General features: G+C 42.8%; 1 protein-coding gene across 1 annotated transcript in view; it reads right to left on the bottom strand.

Annotated features, from left to right (window-relative positions):
• LOC136866968 (luciferin 4-monooxygenase) overlaps positions 1–12584 on the bottom strand; it is a 157148-nt gene extending 144564 nt beyond the window's left edge. The window contains exon 1 of the mRNA XM_067144058.2: positions 12359–12584. Coding sequence (XP_067000159.2) covers positions 12359–12475 — 117 coding nt within the window. The 5' untranslated portion in view covers positions 12476–12584. The remainder of the gene's footprint in view (positions 1–12358) is intronic.
• Positions 12585–21144: the final 8560 nt, after the last annotated feature.

Raw genomic sequence — 21144 nt, forward strand, 5'->3', positions numbered from 1 at the left:
ATGAGAGTAGTACGAGCTGGCCTTGTGCCCTTCATACAAACAGGCTCACCACGGTGGACGAGGATCTAAGTGTAGTACGAGCCGGCCTGAACAGTCTCGGCAGTGTGGACGAGGATATGAGAGTAGTACGAGCCGGCCTTGTGCCGTTCATACAAACAGGCTCGCCATGTTGGACGAGCATATGAGAGTAGTACGAGCTGGCCTTGAGCCGTTCATACAAACAGGCTCGTTACTGTGGACGAGGATCAGAGCGTAGTTCGAGGCGGCCGTGCGTCGCCTGGAGTCGGTTTCCTCGGCGAACCTCAGTATGGACGGCGAAGGAGCGTGCTCGTAAGTCTGTGCAGGGTTCTGTGAGGCAAAGCATGGAGGTGCGGTCGGATGAAGATTACTTACGCTAATCGACACTTACCGGTCACATTCCGTTTTATTGGACCCGAAAAATGGGAATCAGTTTTTTAAAGATGTGAAAGAGAATGCTTGGTGGGATATTGGTTAAAAAATCGCACGACCCACGGATGAATATAAAAATGGAATTGGTTTTTTGTTGGGTCATACTGGAGGGAATGGAGCAAAGACAAAAATATTCGCGCTACTAAAAAAAAGAAAGTTTTCGTTTTTAAATAAAGCTTCGAATTGCTTTTAGTATTTTACGAACTTTTTAAAGTAACGTTTGTAATAGACAAGTATGGGCGTTTGCTATTAAAGCTAATAAATATCACAAGTGAACACAGAATGGAATTCAATAGATAGTACCTCTACTGTACAATCTTCGATCATAATATTGTACAACGTATTTATTTCTTTTAAAGGAAGTTTACAGAAGCCGATGGTTTGCGTATGAAACTTCGTGGTTCCTGAGCGAAAGAAATAAACCAAGACTGAAAAGCGAAGATACGTTTCCTGTCCTGAAATTGTGTGACCTACTCTTCTCCGTAAATTATCAAAATCAGTTGGCAACCTCCTTCTAAAATGTTTGTACTGACCAGTAACACTCTGGAACTTCATGTCCAACATTAATTCGTACCCGCTCCATTTTTTTGTACAGCCAGCGCGCCAGCATCTATGGGATTGCTTTTCCTTATTTAAACGTACGCCTGGGACTGTTAAAAGTGATTAAGTTGCCTCAACGGTTATTCGCATTAAGCAATGGGGCAGAGCAGTTTTACTTTAAATTCGATTTACCAGGAAAAAAGATGTTTGTATGAAAGATACTGTAATATCATTTCAAGTAACACAGACTGTGTATCATCCCGGAATGTCAGGGTGTTTCTAAGGTAAAGCAAAGAGCCATGCAATTTGATTATATCTTACAACGTGTACATTACTCCATAAACAAATCTGTGTAAAATTTAGAATTCCTTACCGAAGCACGGCCAGCTCAGCTAGTTTCATATAGTACAGTAGTATATCTGTATGTGGTTCACATAATTAGGTTTGTACTGGCACCTGTGTGAATCAAAATAAATAAATAAATAAATAAATAAATAAATAAATAAATAAATAAATAAATAAATAAATAAATAAATAAATAAATAAATGAAACGAAAGGAAACGGGACAAACAGCTGATGGTGGTCATCATTGTTCTAAGAGGAAGTAGAACTTCACAACCATCCTCTATTACGGCTTATCGGAGAGAGAATGAAAGAAGCCGGACGCTTGAAGGTATCGAGAATAGAAAGTGAAGAGTCAAGAGTCCCTAGGCCTCGCAAATATAATACCGTCAGGGTTGGAGAAGAACAAGAGTTCAACAAGTGGAGGTCGGATAGGAGAGATGAAAGTGAGGAGCAGCCTGACACAACTAAGTGGAAACAATGCCATGCTGAGAGCCACTGGACCTCAGATAGCTACCCCCAGGTGGATAAACTGCCCTTCTGCCTCACTCCTTTCCTGATAGTTACTTAATTTTTAGTCCTGTTTCATCACTGCAGTTCGAATTTTAAAATGGGTATGTGTTTGGCCTGGGGGACCACTATCTTTTTCCCTACACTGTTGTAACCATGGCAACCAGTCTTCGGCTATGTACACTCGGTCAGTAGCGACATCTTCTCACTGTGCGCTTTCTTCCTGTAACTACTAAGAGCTTGAGAGAAAATCTCGCATCAAGTGAACCCCGTTCTACTGCTCAGTTCAGAATTAAAACCCTTGAAACGGCCGTAAAACGAACCCAGGGCCTTGGAGTAACAAAACAGGTACGCTACCTCTACACGTAGAACTGGCTAGTAATACTAATAACATTAATACAAAGCGAGTTGGCCGAGCGGTTAGGGGCGCGAAGCTGTGAGCTTGCTTTCGGGGCGATAGTGGATTCGAACCCCACTGTCGGCAACCCTGAAAATGGTTTTCCATAGTTTCCCATTTTCACGCCTTAATTAAGGCCACACCCGCTTCCTTCCCACTCCTAGCTTTCTTTTGTCCCAACGTCTAAATAAGACCTATACGAGTCGGTGCGACGTAAAACATAAAACCAATTGTAAATAGACTATATTATATGTATATTATATAATGTAATTTATTATTGCGTTTACTCTACAGGCTTCGTTTTTGCTCCGGACTCAGCGAGGGATCCCACCTCCACCGCCTCAAGGGCAGTGGCTGGAGCGTGAGACATTTGGTCGGGCATACAACTGGAGAGGAGGACGAGTACCTCGCCCAGGCGGCCTCACCTGTTATGCTGAACAACGGCCTTGTGGGGAATGCGAACATTGGAAGGGAAAGACAAGGAAGAGGGAAAGACGCGACCATGGCCTAGAGTTAGGAACAATCCCGACATTTACCTGGAGAAGAAGTTGGAAACCACGTAAAACCACTTCGAGGATAGCTGAGGAGGGAATCGAACCCTTCTACTCAGTAGACCTCCCGAGGTTGAGCGGACCCCGTTCCAGTCCTCGTACCACTTTTCAAATTTCTTGGCCGAGCAGGGAATCGAACCTGGTCCTCCGGAGGTGGCAGCCAATCACACTAACCACTACACTACACCATAGAGGCGGACAATAATAATAATAATAATAATAATAATAATAATAATACCAAGCGAGTTGGCCGTGCGGTTAGGGTCGCGCAGTTGTGAGTTTGCATTCGGGAGATAGGGGGTTCGATTCGCACTGCCGGCAGCCTTGAAGATGGTTTTTCTTCTTTTCCCGTTTTCACACCAGGCAAATGCTGGGGCTGTACCTTCATTAAGGCCATGACCGCTTCCTTCCCACTCCTAGCCATTTCCTGTCCCACAGTCACCATAAGACCTATCTGTGTCGGTGCGACGTAAAGCAACTTGTAAAAAAAAAAAAAAAAAGGAGAACAACCAAAGAATCTGTAGGGGCCTACTCGTTCTCTCATCTTCTGCTCCCAAAAACATATCTATGATTCTTCTGCAGACGAAGTGTACTATTATTATTAAAAAATTAAAAATTCATCCTGTCCGGAGCCTTATTCCGCGCTCAGCCTGGGGAGACGTGAGTAAGCGGCTATCTTGCCGTAAACTCGAGTCTTATATAAGATACGGCCCATCTGAGCTTCCTCAGCTCATGTACAGTACGTATAGTGGTTATGCCACCCAGGAGACAAATCGGATCTGATAACATGCGCTCACCACAACACTGCATCGACCTTTACACTCGAGACCAATTTCGTCATCGAAGAATTCACGGAGGAAACATGAAAGATAACGTTTTACTTCAAGATAAATACTTTGTTATCCATTCAACACAAGAAAAGAACATTTGCTCAGCTTGTATGGATGTTAGCTGTATGGATCACAGAATCAGATTAAATGGTCGTAAAATGTTGAGCGAAATCCGAAGGAACTGCACATTGTTGGGGACCATTGTACGGAAACATAGTCTCTGAAGCCGGTTTGAATGTGTGGCATAAATGGGCAGGCAATCAACAATGAAACGAAAATTCAGTCCCATAGGAATAGGGAGGAAACAAAGGTAAGGAGGGCTTAAATATCTCCTGAATCACACACTCTTATGATGAGTGACTCATGCTACTACCCTGGAGTCCACGTAAAAAAAGATCAGTTCTTGTTTGAGTCATCCTTCATAGCACCTGACTTCATTCGACTGCAGTCCATTACTTTTGTTCTGGACTTTTTATTTTCATCTTGTACTCCTTACCCAAGACTGTCCATACCATTCAGCAATTTATCCAGATCTTCCACAGAAGCAGATACAATAAAAAAATTATCAGCAAATCTTAGCGTTTTGATTTCCTCTCCTTGGACTGTGATTCCCTTTCTAATTTTATCTTTGATTTCCTTTACCGCTTGTTCTATACAAACACTGAAAAGGAGTGGGGTCAAGCTGCAAACTTGCCTCACTGTTTTTTTGGATTGCTGCAGCTTTTTCAAAGTCTTCGATTCGTATCACTACAGACTGATTTTTATACAGATTGTAGTTGATTCTCCGTTCACGGTATCTGACCTGATCACCTTCAGAGTCTCAAATAGCTTGGTCCAATCAACATTATCGATTGCCTTTTCTAGATCTACGAACGCCATGTACATGGGCTTGTTCTCCGTAATATTAAAAGAAGTGTTTTGACAGGTAGGTCTGGAGGGAGGAGCATTGCACGGCGCTGCCACATTCCTGTATTCCCTTCTCCTTCCCTTTGCTTCCAGCTCACTTGTTCGTTCAGACCGCTGTGTTCTGTTGTACGTAACTCAGAAGTGGGAGGTCTGGCAACTCCAAGGAGCACGAATCAGCAGGCTTATCTCCATGGCGACCGCACTGGGTCAAGGCCGCACTAGATAGACAGGCCACAAGGCTCGGACCGTGACGTCACGCCAGTGGCTGGCGTTCAGCATGGTAGTATACGGCCCGCTCTCACTGTCTCCATTACAATCTGAGCTCTTGCAATCCACATACTTACTTAATGAAATATCACTAATAGGGATGGCTGCATGTTTAGCAGAGTATGCATTTATTACCGTCAGGGCTTTCAATTTTCGTTCTGACTCAAGGATTTGCTTCACTGAAATATGGTAGCAGGCACCACTCATTTCCCTGTACTGCCCAAATCGTGCTTCCAGTTCGTCAGCTTGAAATTTCCCTAACAATACATACTTAAATCCTAAACTTGTTTTCAAGAAATTTATTAACTCTAAAATAGTTTTTGTAGTGTGAACTAAGGCTGTTTGAGTTTCATTAGTAAGTTTTCCTTGACGACTCTCTGTTTTTTGTGTAATTTCCCCTTGAACAGACAGATTATCCCATCTAATTAACCATGTTAAAAACTTGCGCAGAAATAAAACATTGTCGTCATGAATTGAAAATATTGCGTTACAATGAGGGTCGTTAAATCTGTCGCCTTTGAAAGCATGCTTAACATTAACAATCTTCCACCACTGAAGAATTATTTCTAAGAATACAGCTGTGCTTTTAAAACCATCTCCATTTTTTATTTTATCAAAGTGTTTTAAAGCGGCGACATTTTTCTCATCGAAGAGCTTAGAACAAAGGTTTACATTTTGTCGCTCTAAAGAAGTTGGGTACAACACTTTTTGGTTCAGGGCAGGGGCAAGCTTAACTACATCATTCTCTTCTCCTCTGTGGAGCTGTTTAAGGTGACCAACACTAGCAAAACATTTTTTGTCTGACTCAGGGTTGTCAAAGTCAGGAAACACGAAAGTTTGTAAGTTATCGGCCTGATTAAGCCAGTTATTTCTTAAGCTTTTAAATAAATGAACAGTATCGAACATTACAAAAATCTTTTGTGTTTCGTCAAATGGATTTTGAAAAGTGGTTTGTAAATTGCTTTTGCACAGCTTTTCAAACATTTTTCTATTAACACTGTTATTATCAGAAATTATGCATACTACCTTATAACCTATATCTGTTAATACTTTAAGGACTAGCAAAGTTAGTTCTTCTAAGAAATGTGACGTTAGGTTCTTACATGGAAACAAACCAACAACGTCTTAATTTTTTTTAAAGAATGGATGACAACATAAAGGTTTGTACAGTTGTAGCTAATTTTGCGTTATTTTCTCCACTTTTACTAATAAAAGCAACTCCCTCTACCTTTCCTCCTTTATAGTTAAGCTCAGGTTTTACATAGACTTCATCCAACAACAAGTTACAAAATCGTTCATGTTCTGTTCGAGGCAACGCAGGAGGACGGGATTAGGGTGGGCCAAGCTCCTAACTGGCTCATTCTCATTCTCTAGTACAATTCATTGATGAGCCCTACTGCATATTCCAGGATTGCCCTCACGAGGGGTACATAGTCCAGAGCCCTCATCGCGATGTGTAAGGATTTCTTTGGCATTGGCTTTACGACACAGGTAGGTCCTACGACGATTTCTTATTAGAGGTGTAATCGATGAATGCTACATAACTAGGGTTATATAGTATTAAATTTCCTATTATTCATGTATTATACATTGTTACCGTACTGGCTATGATCACAAAGATATTCATGATTTTGGATTTTTGTTACTAAGTCCATATCAGCGCCGAGTAACCAGAAATGGGTAAACAGTAAAATGAAAATCGGTATGTAAAGTCGGAGAATAAGAAACTACAGTTTATGGTAAAAAATATTTTACAAATCACAGAGTCGAAAGAAAACTAAATGTGAAGGCCTACAATTCAGAAAGCTCATAACATTGATCAACAATAACATTACATTGACCATTGTTTGTCGTGATGTGCTTTGTGTCATCTGTTGCCCTTCATCTCCGGTAGATAGGATTACTGCTGCGTACAGAGTATTTTTTATTTGATTTACGTCGCACCGACATAGATAGGTTTTATGGCGACGATGGGGTAGGAAAGGGCTAGGAGTGCCTTAGGCCTTAATTAAGGTACAGGCCCAGCATTTGACTGGTGCGAAAGTGGGAAACCACGGAATACCATCATCAGCGCTGCCGACAATGGGGTTCTAATGCACTATCTCTCGGATGCTAGCTCACAGCTGCGCACCGCTAACCACACGGTCAACTCGCCCAGTCGTACAGAGTGTAACAGCCTGTCTGAATATTGATGGGAAGTAGCTGGGGAGTTAGATAACTTTCTTCTTTAGCATGACATTCCCCTGGTTTATAAATTTTCTGATACTACTGGTACGTAACACACTGGATCAGCATAGCATTCGGGCTATTCAATCCCTACTCTGAGGCACTGATTGGAATGAACAGTGTGCATATTTAGCGGAATAATGGCAGATGAGTGTTCATGGCAATCTGCGGCCTGGTCATCCCAGCTCTGGAACTTTGGACTATTAGATTGGCACCGCAATCTAACCGCAGCACTGTTCGTTAAAAGTGATGAAACGTGCGGCTTTCCATTTGATCAAGTATTTTATATGATAGTATTGCTTTTAATCGCTACATTGATACTTACGTTTTTGTAATGACCTATGTTGATTTCAGGTTTAGAAAACCACAAAGTCAGTCTTTCTGAGAATCCCGTAGCGAAGCACGGGTACATCAGCTAGTACAGATAAAAATCGACCGACAAGAATCTCATTTTGAAAACACCAACAATTGTTACAATAGTACATACCGGTGCTATCACAAAAAGGTTCCAAGTAAAACCTATTACATTTCCTACCTGATTCACAAAATGCGGTCCACAATTTGATCTGTCGGAACAGTGGGATGGTCATATATGCGTGCAGATTCCCTTTCCCTCTTGTAAAACTCTGGAGTTCTCCTCACTAATTCACATGCCGTGACATCGCACTGCACGGTTTTTTTAAAAAAAGAAACCTTGACAATTATTTTAAAAAGAACTCAAAACTATCCAACTCTCACAAACGCGCGAACCATAGCCGAGCATATGCTAGTGACAAAAATGGCAACACATCAACATGGTGGTCAAGTTAGTTATAGATGGCACTACTGTACTAGTCGTATTGCCAATAAGAGTACAATGAAAATAATCTTTATTTTGTGGCTAACTTTACATTAAAAATAAATTCTTATATTTTTTAACTAAATAAAATGGTATCAGCTCTATACGAAATTGAATACGAACTGCTATGTATAACTATATTCGAAATAAAAAGTAGCGTTTGGTTATCAATCATGATTGGCGAGTGACGTCCCGTATTTACATTTCGTAGTGGTGCCAACACAAAAGTCAACTGTCAAGTGCAAAACCTTACACCGGCCCACCTATAATAGAGGGCATCCTGTAAGATCAAGACTTCTTTTATCATTTACACCTAGACATTGTTACGAAGGTCGTAGGCAGGAAACAGGACGGTCAAGGAGTCCACTTTCTTCTGAACATGACCGTCCAAGAACCCGATCTCTAACAAGACTGCTTGGCGAGTTGTGATGTATTTTGAATTTCGCTTTCAGAAGGTTGCTTGTGTATAATAATAATTTCGTGTGGTTGTTTCTAGCCGAGTGCAGCCCTTGTAAGGCAGACCCTCCGATGAGGGTGGGCGGCATCTGCCATGCACAAGTAACTGTATGGTATTGTGGTGGAGGATAGTGTTACGTGTGGTGTGTGAGTTGCAGGGATGATGGGGACAGCATAAACACCCAGCCCCCGGGCAACTGAAATTAACCAATGGAGGTTAAAATCCCAGACCAGGCTGGGAATCGAACCCGGGACCCTCTGAACCGAAGGCCAGTACGCTGACCATTCAGGCAGCGAGTCGGACTGTTAGTGTATGAAAACACATACGTTATCATCTGTATCTTCTCTTTTCTTTCTTTCATTCTTTGTTTGTTATGCTCAGTCTGGAAGCAGCTGTCTCAAGGACTTTTGTTTTTTTTTGAGAGCAAGTCCACGAGAGTCCCGGGGCGAAAACTATGCCCCTCTACTCATCTGTTTCAGGGGAATGCCGATGAGTCGGAAAAGTCTCTGTTCTGCTACACTAGCGGGGGAAAAGCAATCTGTCCAAGAGGTCATAAATTCCTCCTGTCAGAGCTGAAACCTCCTCTTCGCTACGGAGAATGTAATTTAATTTAGAGGGTCGGAGAGCTATGCATTGCCATGTTGCCTTCCTAACAAACGGGCATTTTCAGGGGTAAATTTTGAAGATGTTTAGTGAAGAAGTGTTAAGAAAAAATTTGGAAAAGTCCGAAAAGAGCTTTTGAGCTGGGTCTAGTTAAGGCGGGTCATAAGTGATCCAAGGGCCGCGATACTTGAGACGAGTACGCGGCTTCTTGGCCCCCATGACCTGCTTTAATAATAGGATGCCAGGGTCGGTTGAATTACTAGAGAGGATTCTAGTTTTGGCCATCTTAGCTATTTTATTAATCTGAGTTCTAAGAGTCGGAATGCGAAGCTCAGTTCGAATCCGTTTGTTAGACCTCAGATATGGAGCCTTAATCATCATAGGAAGTGTCTTATTTTGAATAACTTGTAATTCAGCAGACCATTTAAGTGCTGACGGATAACAGAAAGGCAGCAGTGTTTTAAAGAATGCGATCAGTTGTGTTTTCTTTATTTGAGTGTGTTGTTGTATAGTGCGTGTGGAGATTTATAGGATACATTTATTATTATTACTTACGGTTAGTACATACAGTGGAAATGAAAATCCACAGCCTGTTTCCAGTCATTCGGCCGAGTCAGAAATGGAATGATGTAGCCCCCATCTAGCGGCGAGGATAGGAATTGTGCCGGCTGCCGAAGCCTGTCGCACTCCTCTCGGGTGATGATTAATGAATGACAGATGAAATGAAATGACACTAGAGAGTGTTGCTGGAATGAAATGTGACAGGGAAAACCGGAGAACCCGGAGAAAAACCTGTCCCGTCTCCGCTTTGTACAGCACAAATTTCACATGGAGTGACCGGTATTTGAACCACGGAACCCAGCAGTGAGAGGCCGGCGAGCTGCCGCCTGAGCCACGGAGGCTCTTATAGTGGAAATATTTTTAATAATAATCCGATAATGGCTAGCAATGACGCTGATATGAATGGTACAAGCGAAGGAGTGGTGTAAACACGTGAACGTCTTGGTGGACAGACGAGAAACATTAATTTCAATGCCTACACGTTCTTTAACCCTTTGAGCGCCAGCTTCATACGCGGTGTCCCCATGTCCTATACCGCCAAGGCCTAATGAGCACTTTTTACTTGCAGTAAATTATTCGTAATAACTTCTGTTCAATTTATGTAAATTGGATGGGCATTTTTTGTTTAGAAGGTAATGCCTCGGGCATTGATGTAAATTAATGCACCTTTATTTTATGAAGTAATAATTCAAGTAAATATTTTCCTAGTTGACCTCCCGAGGCTGAGTTGACCCCGTTCCAGCTGTCATACCACTTTTCAAATTTCATGGCAGACCCTGGAATCGAACCCGAGCCTCCGGGGTAGGTAGCTAATCACACGAACCACCGCACCACAGAGGCGGACATTATTATTATTATTTTTATTATTATTATTATTATTATTAATGAATCCTTGAACCACTCATCAATGCTAGGCCACTGTTCGAGTAGCAATATAACCAGAGTTGCTCAGTGAAGGTCGAGCAAGATATTTCGTAGTAGGAGCGTAGAAGAGGTAGGACGTAACATTGCCCAGGTCAGTGGCTGCTACACACATCCCAAGAGCCGACATTCTGTGGAGAATCTGATGTACTCTACATCCGCAAAATAAATGGTTCTTATAATTTTTTCTTTCTTAATCCTTTACCTACGGAGCTCGATAGCTGCAGTCACTTACACGTGGCCAGTATCCAGTATTCGGGGGATAGTGGGTTCGAACCCTACTATCGGCAGCCCTCAAGATGCTTTTCCGTGGTTTCCCATTTTTACACTCGGCAAATGGTGGGGCTGTACCTTAATTAAGGACATGACTCCTTCCTTCCCACTCCTAGCCCTTTCCTACCCCATCGTCACCATACGGTCCGGCTCCATGGCTAAATGGTTAGCGTGCTGGCCTTTGGTCACAGGGGTCCCGCGTTCGATTCTCGGCAGGACCGGGAATTTTAACCATAATTGGCTAATTCCGCTGGCTCGGAGGCTGTGTGTATGTCTCGTCTTCATCATCATTTCATCCTCATCACGACGCGCAGGTCGCCTACGGGATTCAAATCGAAAAGACCTGCATCTGGCGAACCGAGCTTGTCCTCGGACACTCCCGGCACTGAAAGCCATACACCATTTCGTTTTTTTGGTCACCATAAGACCTGTCTGTGTCAGTGACACGTAAAGCAACTTGTAAAAAAAAAAAAAAAAAAACAACAACATCCGCTAACCCTCCAGGGATCCAGCACCTCAAGGGCAGTCTCCTGGCGAGTGAGGGTCGGGGATACAATTGAGGAAGAGGACCAGTACCTCGCCTCCCTATGCTGAACAGGGCCTTGTAGGGGCGTGGGAAGATCGCTAGGGATAGACAAGGAATAGGGAAGAAAGCGGCCATGGTCTTGAGTTAGGTACCATCCCGGCATTTGCTTGGAGGAGAAGTTGTATACCACGGAAAACCATTTCGAAATGGTTGAAATGGGAATCGAACCCCCCCCCCCCATACTCGGTTGACCTGCCGAGGCTGTGTGGACCCCGTTCCAGCCCTCTACTTTTCAAATTTCGTGGCAGAGCCGGGAAACAAACCCGGGCCTCCGAGGGTGGCAGCTAATCACGCTAACCACATCATCACAGCGATGGACATTATTATTATTATTATTATTATTATTATTATTATTATTATTATTATTATTATTATTCCCTGAATGAACCGCTCATCACTGCTCGGAACTCAATACTGTTCGGGTCGGAAGTTAAAAGAGTTGTTCAATGGAGGTCAAACAACTAGTAGGAGCCTCCAAGAAGTAGGATGTAGCAATGCCAAGGTTAGCTCGGGCTCCATGGCTGCTACACACGTCTCAAGAGCTGAGAGCTCTCTAGAGAATCTGGATCACTGGATGTACTCTGTTGTATATACGCAAACAGTAGTGGCGATTAGGGGGGAGAGGGGGAGGGGACGATGTGGGGCAGTCGCGCCCCCCCCCCTCCCCTTTCTGGAGAAATATTATCTTTTTATATCATTTTGTCCGGCTGAAACTAGGAATTATAGGAATAATTTAAAAAAAAACCAATTTGTTCAAGCTCTGTTGTGCTTTCAGCGAATTCGTTCCATTATTTTCTTTAATTATTAACAAAATTAGTAGCGGAAATGATTTTAATTGTATAATCACACCGTACCTCTTTTTAATTGTAATAAATGTGTGATATTGTTCCTTTGGTGAAAGTTTAATTGTATAGTATGCAAAGAAAATCTCATAAAACTATTATTAGCCCACTTGAATTGATCCCCCCGCCCCCTCTGTCCGCTATATCCCACAAACCCGGGTGTTGTTTGCTATCTATATTTTTTTGCCCCCGCACTTTTAATTCCCAATCGCCGCTACTGTACGCAATCTCACAAGAGATAACAATGTTTCACTCACCTGAGCTACCTTGTCCCCGTGTTGTTTCAGCTTTTGCAGTAGGAAGTGTCCAAGAGGCAAATCTGGCAGGGGCTTGTCATCTCTGGGGCCGCACAACACGTATTTCTCGTCAGACATGTTTAACCTTTTCTGTATACTTCACCACCACGCGATTTGCCGAGTCCAATGCGGATAAAAATACCTCTGTCTTATTGAAAGCGTCGTGAGTGTTATCACTTCCGTTACTTAACAACAGTGCCTAAGCTACAGATTCACAGTACACTTATTCACGATATTTCCAAAGCTACTGACTGATTATAATTCACAATATCGCCCCGCAATAATTTCAGTGTAATTCGGAATATTATCCAAGCTACTGTTTAACCGAGAATCGTAATATTGTTCAAGTTAATGTTTCACTGAGGTTCACAATATTGTAAAAGCTCTTGATTCACTGCGATTCTCAATATTATCCTTGAAAATTATTCACTGTGATTCAAAAATTAACCAGCGCTATTTATTAACTGCGGTTCACAGTCCCCGACTGAAACACAGCCATGTCACTTTACTGCACTCTCAGCGATACTCTAACCAGCATTTCTTTATAAGCTATCTACATCTCTCTTATCTCCTGTGATACAGTACGTTTTACTGCTCGCAAGTCCACAGATCGCTGGTTTATGCAATTATCGTTAACTTTATTTACTTTGCCAACACGAGGATTACGGTCTCACTGAATAAGCAACGTGTTACTACGCTCCAATGTTACTACAATTTGTCGACTCACTGTCGCCCGATACTCTTTGGACCTCGCTGTAATGTATGTCTTGCAAGCAACAGCACACTCAGAATGCGGACCATCAGCTCGCGTGTTCCCAGCCATTTACAACCGCTCAAGGACGTTACTCGCATAGCGCTTAAACGAGGCAAGTGGTCGCGAAGACATGATGCTTAGAGCTAGATTAAATGTAAACATTGTTGGGAAATGTACAAGAAGAAACTAATTGGGCTGTATTGTAGATCTCTGCATATAGTTTTATGACGGTATTTAGGGGTTGTAGTGTCCGATTCGTTGGCTGAATGGTCAGCGTACTGGCCTTCGGTTCAGAGGGTCCCGGGTTCGATTCTCGGCCGGGTCGAGGATTTTAACCTTCATTGGTTAATTCCAATGGCCCGGAGGCTGGGTGTTTGAGCTGTCCCCAACATCCCTGCAACTCACACACCATACATAACACTATCCTCCACCACAATAACACGCAGTTACCTACAAATGGCAGATGCCGCCCACCCTCATCGGAGGGTCTGCCTTACAAGGGCTGCACTCTGCCAGAAATAGCCACACGAAATTAATTTAAGGGGTTGTAGTAAGGATGTAGATCCTCCGTGGCTCAGGCGGCAGTGCTCCGGCCTCTCACCGCTGGGTTCCGTGGTTCAAATCCCGGTCACTCCATGTGAGATTTGTGCTGGACAAAGCGGAGGCGGGACAGGATTTTCTCCGGGTACTCCGGTTTTTCCCTGCCATCTTTCATTCCAGCAACACTCTCCATTCGCATTTCATCTGTCATTCATTAATCATTGCCGCAGACGAGTGCGACAGGCTTCGGCAGCCGGCACAGTTCCTATCCTCGCCGTTAGATGGGGGGCTTCATTCATTCCATTCCTGACCCAGTCGAATGACTGGAAAAGGCTGTGGATTTTCATTTTCAATAAGAATGTAGCCCGCCTCTGTGGTGTAGTGGTTAGTGTGATTAGCTGCCACCCTCGGAGGCCGCGAAATTCGAAATGCGGAACGGGGTCCACTCAGCCTCGGGAGGTCAACTGGGTAGAGAGGGTTCGATTCCCACCTCAGCTGTCCTCGAAGTGGCTTTCCGTGGTTTCCAACTTTTCCTCTAGGCAAATGTCGGGATGGCTACTAACTTACGGCCACGGCTGCTTCCTTCTGTCTTCCATCCCGCACATGGCATCTGTTCAGCATAGCAGGTGAGGCAGCCTGGGCGAGGTACTGATCCTCCTTCCCAGTTGTATCCCCCGACCCAAAGTCTCGCGTTCCAGGAGACTGTTCTTGAAGCGGTAGAGGTGGGATATCTCGCTGAGTCCGAGGGAAAGACCAACCCTAGACGGTAAACGTTAATGAAGAAGAAGAAGAAGGACCGGGCGAGTTGGCCGTGCGCGTAGAGGCGCGCGGCTGTGAGCTTGCATCCGGGAGATAGTAGGTTCGAATCCCACTATCGGCAGCCCTGAAGATGGTTTTCCGTGGTTTCCCATTTTCACACCAGGCAAATGCTGGGGCTGTACCTTAATTAAGGCCACGGCCGCTTCCTTCCAACTCCTAGGCCTTTCCTATCCCATCGTCGCCATAAGACCTATCTGTGTCGGTGCGACGTAAAGCCCCTAGCAAAAAAAAAAGAAGAAGTAAGGATGTAAAGGAGGGGGCGTATAAGTCTCTCGTAAGACACCAATTGGAGCATGGTTTCAGTGTATGACCTCATTAACAGGAATACTTAGTCGCGCGATTAGGGGGCGTAGCTGTGAGCTTGCATTCGGGAGCTGGTGGATTCGTATCTCAACATCAGCAGCCCTGAAGATCGTTTTCCATGGTTTCCCATTTTCACACCAGACAAATGCTGGTTAGAAATTCAGGACAATATGGGCTAAGATCACATTAACTTCCCTATGTGGATTCGTTTTTGATGATCTACAGGTATTTAATCAACATATGCACGTTATATGGATCGTATTTTGTGTTATATATTGCACCCGCTCATTTCCTGAGTCCCAGACTAGCATTAATCTCAGGGGTGATCAGTTCGAAAAAGATAAAAAATAAATTTAATAAATAAAATCTAATTATATATAGGCGCATCAAGTGAACACAGGGATGAACGGGGCATTCAAATTAAGGTAACGGGGGACGACTCATTCATGGATACAAATTTTTGACTCCACAATAGGACTGGGAAGTGACAACTTAAATTCCATGGGCATACTGGATTAACTACAATAAAAAGATATGGAAACTGTTTCCTATTGAAATTGCAATGAGGAGCAATTTATTCACTTATTTTGCAAACTACACATGATTACAATTATTACATTGGGACACTTCCATACTGAAAAATAAATGACATACTACTTGGATTTACCTCACTACTCTGGTAGTGTAAAACATTTGGTGAATTCGCCCCAATTGGTTACTGGGGGTCGAATTCACATCCTTATGAGTGGACGTTTCATCGCTGGAGATCTTCTTTCGGAGACGAAGGCATGACAGTAACTATTTACGGTCATCTCCTCGTTCCGTTTGGACATGAGACACTTCCGGTATGTACATTCTGGTGAGCCGGACACCCACCGTGGAAATGTTATCGCATCTTAAAACGGGAATTTATAGTACGGACAAACTCTAGCCTATTATTTCCAGATTCACAAACACGCCAGGTAGAGTTCATTAACTCAAAGCCTATTTCAATATTTACACTTGTCAATACGACAAGACGTACGGAAAGGTTCATTACTATGCTCTGACAATGAAGACATGTGCCGTCCGTATCTACCGCCAACAATCTCCCCCGTGAAAACCCAACATCTGGTTCTGAGCAGTTCGACACGTGACGACTGTCCCTATCATGTCCTCCTACGATTATTAAATAATATCATTATCATTCTTTATCTGATCATTATAATATTCTTTGATTGCCATCAATTAATTTATTATTATCATCATTAATTTCATTTATAATCCTATATTTGATTATTATCATTTGTCATCCGGGATGATTATATGCCAACCCTTGCCGATGTTTCAAACGAAGGGTCGTTCTTCCTCGTAATTTATCCGCACAATTTAATGATCAGTTTCCTAATAAAATATTATTATTATTATTATTATTATTATTATTATTATTATTACAATGAATCATCGTCCAAAAACTATCTTAATTTTCTGTCATCATAATTATTATTCTCAAATACTATGGCAAGTTCTTCATCTTCTGCTTCTTCAACTTTTCATTATTATTATTATTATTATTATTATTATTATTATTATTATTATTATTATTATTATTATTGTTACTATGAATCACCGTCCAAAAATCTCTTAATTTTCCGTCAACATAATTATTATTCTCAAAATACTATTGCAAGTTCTTCATCTTCTGCTTCTTCAACTTTTCATTATTATTATTATTATTATTATTATTATTATTATTATTATTATCATTATTATTATTATTATTATTATTATTATTATTATTTCCATCAGTGGAGATTATCATTATCGCATCACTTATTCATCATGGGATTAATATCTTACATTGATCTTACCATAATTATTCTCAAATCAATCGAATAAATTCTTCCTATTATTATTCGTCTTCATATTATTATTATTATTATTATTAAAAATGGAAAGATGATATTTTTATTTCCACTCTTTAGAATTTAGTCACATATGTTAAATCCAATTTAGTCACATATGTTAAATCGCATGGTTCATGTTTGTGGGTTACTGCAGTCACGTCCTAGTTCGTGAACCGTGGGCAACGGCTGAGTAGCCTAGTAAGTGGTCCTGAGAGTCGGGATACCAGTTGCTATGGAATGGGAGTGGGCATCTCGGACATATTCTGAGTCGTGGCCCTTCTTGTGCTCAGGCGGCTAGGACTATACAATTCAATTCACCGGTGGTCCATAACCCGTTAGAGGAGAGATCCTCACTTGGACTATGTGCAAGTAGGCCAGCATCCTGCTTCATGAATTTACCGAGCTCAGAACACTTTAAGCAAGCCTCGGACCTATGGGAGTAATGGAGTCCCATTCCCATTTGACAGGCGAGGGACTCTTTGGAAACAACTTGGCGAACGAAATGGAATTCGATGGGGAGCTATCAATATTAATGGGGCTTATGGAAGAAAGAAGGTAGAATTGGCTGAGTCAGCAAAGAGGATGCATCTGGATGTGCTAGGAGTAAGTGATATTCGGGTAAGGGGGGATAATGAGGAAGAGACAGGAGATTATAAAGTGTACTTGACGGGTGTTAGAAAGGGAAGGGCTGAGTCTGGGGTAGGGCTCTTTATCAGGAATACCATTGCACGCAACATAGTTTCTGTTAGGCACGTAAATGAGCGAATTATGTGGGTAGATTTGTCAGTGGGAGGAATTAGGACAAGAATTGTGTCCGTGTATTCTCCATGTGAGGGTGCAGATAAGGATGAAGTTGACAAGTTTTATGAAGCATTGAGTGACATCGTGGTCAGGGTCAACAGCAAGGATAGAATAGTGCTAATGGGCGATTTCAATGCGAGAGTTGGGAATACTGTAGAACTGAAGGATACGAAAGGGTGATTGGTAAATGTGAGGAAGATATGGAAGCTAATGGGAATGGGAAGCATTTGCTGGACTTCTGTGCTAGTATGGGTTTAGCTGTTACGAACACATTCTTCAAGCATAAGGCTATTCACCGCTACACGTGGGAGGCTAGGGGTGCCAGATCGATAATAGACTATATCTTAACGGACTTTGAATTCATGAAATCTGTTAGGAATGTACGAGTTTTTCGCGGATTTTTCGACGATACAGACCACTATCTGGTCTGTAGTGAACTAAGTATCTGTAGGCCTAGGGTAGAGAAAGTGAAATCTGTCTTCAAACGAATAAGGGTAGAAAATCTCCAGGACGAGGAAATTAGACAGAAGTACATGGATATGATTGGTGAGAAGTTTCGAACAGTAGACAGTAAGCAGGTTCAGGATATAGAAAGTGAATGGGTGGCATACAGGGATGCTGTAGTAGAAACAGCAAGGGAATGCCTAGGAACAACTGTGTGTAAAGATGGGAAAAGGCGAACATCTTTGTGGAATGATGAAGTGAGAGCAGCCTGTAAACGTAAGAAGAAGGCTTATCAGAAATGGCTGGAAACAAGGGCCGAGGCAGACAGGGATTGGTACGTAGATCAAAGAAACAGAGCGAAACAAATAGTTGTTGAATCCAAAAAAAGTCATGGTAAGATTTTGGTAATAACCTGGAAAGGCTAGGTCAAGCAGCAGGGAAACCTTTCTGGACAGTAATAAAGAATCTTAGGAAGGGAGGGAAAAAGGAAATGAACAGTGTTTTGAGTAATTCAGGTGAACTCATAATAGATCCCAGGGAATCACTGGCGAGGTGGAGGGAATATTTTGAACATCTTCTCAATATGAAAGTAAATCATCATAGTGGTGTTGCAAACAGCCAAGCTCATAGGGAGGAGGAAAATGATTATGCTTGAGGAAGTAGAAAGGATAGTAAATAAACTCCATTGTCATAAGGCAGCAGGAATAGATGAAATTAGACCTGAAATGGTGAAGTATAGTGGGAAGGCAGGGATGAAATGGCTTCATAGAGTAGTCAAATTAGCGTGGAGTGTTGGTAAGGTACCTTCAGATTGGACAAAAGCAGTAACTGCACCTGTCTATAAGCAAGGGAACAGGAAGGATTGCAACAACTATTGAGGTATCTCATTGATTAGTATACCAGGCAAAGTATTCACTGGTATCTTGGAAGGGAGGGTGCGATCAGTCGTTGAGAGGAAGTTGGATGAAAACCAGTGTGGTTTCAGACCGCAGAGAGGCTGTCAGGATCAGATTTTCAGTATGCGCCAGGTAATTGAAAAGTGCTACGAGAGGAATAGGCATTTGTGTTTATGTTTCGTAGATCTAGAGAAAGCATATGACAGGGTACCGAGGGAAAAGATGTTCGCCATACTGGGGGACTATGGAATTAAAGGTAGATTATTAAAATCAATCAAAGTCATTTATTTTGATGTAAACAAGACAAGGTTTACAAGAACACAACTTATTTATTTGCTTCACACAGAATTCTACAGTATGTACAGGAATAAAACATAAAATTGTCTTGAAGCAAAGTAGATGATTAATCTTGAGAGAGTTTCTGTTTCTATACACTATGTACACTCTGAATGCATTTACACTCACTGCTATCTTGAAGAGATAGTTCTTGGGAAAGATATAGTTCGTGATAGTTGAAAACTATCATTTGCACTAGCATAGATTAGTTAAGAGAGTTCCTTCTAACTTGAAGTGTCTGAGTTCATAAGCTTGTACTAAATGAAAGCTATGTTCACAATTAGAGAATCTAATGTGTGTGTCGGAGCTTGAGTGAGCTTGGGGATGTGTGACATACGACATCGGGGCTCGACATGGATGAAGGAACGGGAAAGTGGAGTAGTGACCTGAGGTGAAACCTCATACTTCCAGAATTCCGTCCACCTGATCGAGACACATTTTGAAGAGGAGTAGCCTCCGTGTTCGACGTTTAGTGCATTCTGGAGCAGGACACTGGGGAGAATCCTCATGAGTGACAGACAGGGAGCTCCTTATATACTGCACACGACGTAACAGACACGCGCACTGAAGACTGTGCGTCGAGTCTCGAATGATCCACGCTTGCGTGCGTGAGGCTGGCTGGCGCTGAGCGAAGAGAGCGGTGGACATACAACACCCTCCCCTCCTAAATACGCCGATACGGCGTGAAGCGGCGGCGGCGCTGGCGGCGGCTACGATGCTGGGCAGTAGCTTCTGACGTCTCTGTTGTATTGTCCGGAGCTGTGACTGGGCGGAGTGGCGCTGCATCGTCCTGAAAGGAACCCATGGTTATTAAATGGTCTAAAGATCGTTCAGCAATAGATTTATCTGGCTTAACAAGAGAATCAATAGCCGGATATGGACGGTAGCGCAGGCGTATCTGGTCCTGGTGGCGGCAAATGCGTATCTCAGCAGTCTGAATCTCGTAGAGACGATGGCCCAAAGATCTGCGGATGGCACCAGGTAACCAGAGCGGGTTTGACTTGAATGTCCTTATGTAGACCTTGTCGTTGACGGTGAACTTTGTTGGCGAGGTCTTAGGCTGGGCCGGAAGAGGCTGCAACAGAGAAAGTAAAGTTCTATGAGGTCGTCCATGGAGCTATGGTGCGGGAGTGACATTATCAGCGCCGAACAGAGTTCTGTAGTTGCTTAAGAGTTGTAACAATGCTTGGTCTTTAGTTAAGCCTGAAGAGACAGCTTTTTTCATACTTTTCTTAAAAGTTTGTACAAAGCGTTCAGCTTCACCATTAGATTGAGGGTGAAAAGGCGGTGCTAGGATATGGCGAATGCCATTATATGTACAGAAGTTCTTAAAAGCAGTAGCTGTAAATTGCGGTCCATTGTCAGAAATTAGGACTTGAGGTAAGCCGTCAGTTGTAAATATTTTCTGAAGAGCACGAATGGTAGCTTCTGTAGTAGTAGTCGAATGCATATCCACTACATAGGGAAAGTTCGATAGAGAATCTATGACGATGAGCCACATGGAATTGAGGAAAGGACCTGCGAAATCGATGTGAACTCGTTCCCATGGAGAAGTAGCAGGAGGCCATGAAGCTAGATCAGAAGACGGGGCGTTCTGATTAAGTTGACATTGTTCACAATGGCGGATGAGCTTTTCGATGGCGGCATCAATACCAGGCCAGTAGCAGTGTTGACGTGCCAGTTGCTTAGTGCGGGATATACCCCAATGACTTTGGTGTAACAAGTCGAGAACTTGTGTCTGTAGACTAGGTGGGATAACCACTCGGAAGGTGGTGCCGGTTTCGAGGTGTATAACTCCGGCACGAGCCGTAAGACGATGCTGAATACGATGATAAGGCGCAAGGTGGGCAGGAAGTTTGTTCTGAAGGGGCCAACCATTGCGGATGTAAGTACGTACCGTAGCAAGTGTACTGTCCTTATCCGTAGCTTTAGCAATGCAGGTAGCGTCAATAGGAAAGGTGGATACGG

This window comes from Anabrus simplex, chromosome 3 (assembly GCF_040414725.1).
Source record: "Anabrus simplex isolate iqAnaSimp1 chromosome 3, ASM4041472v1, whole genome shotgun sequence".
In the NCBI taxonomy this organism is placed as follows: Eukaryota; Metazoa; Arthropoda; class Insecta; order Orthoptera; family Tettigoniidae; genus Anabrus; species Anabrus simplex.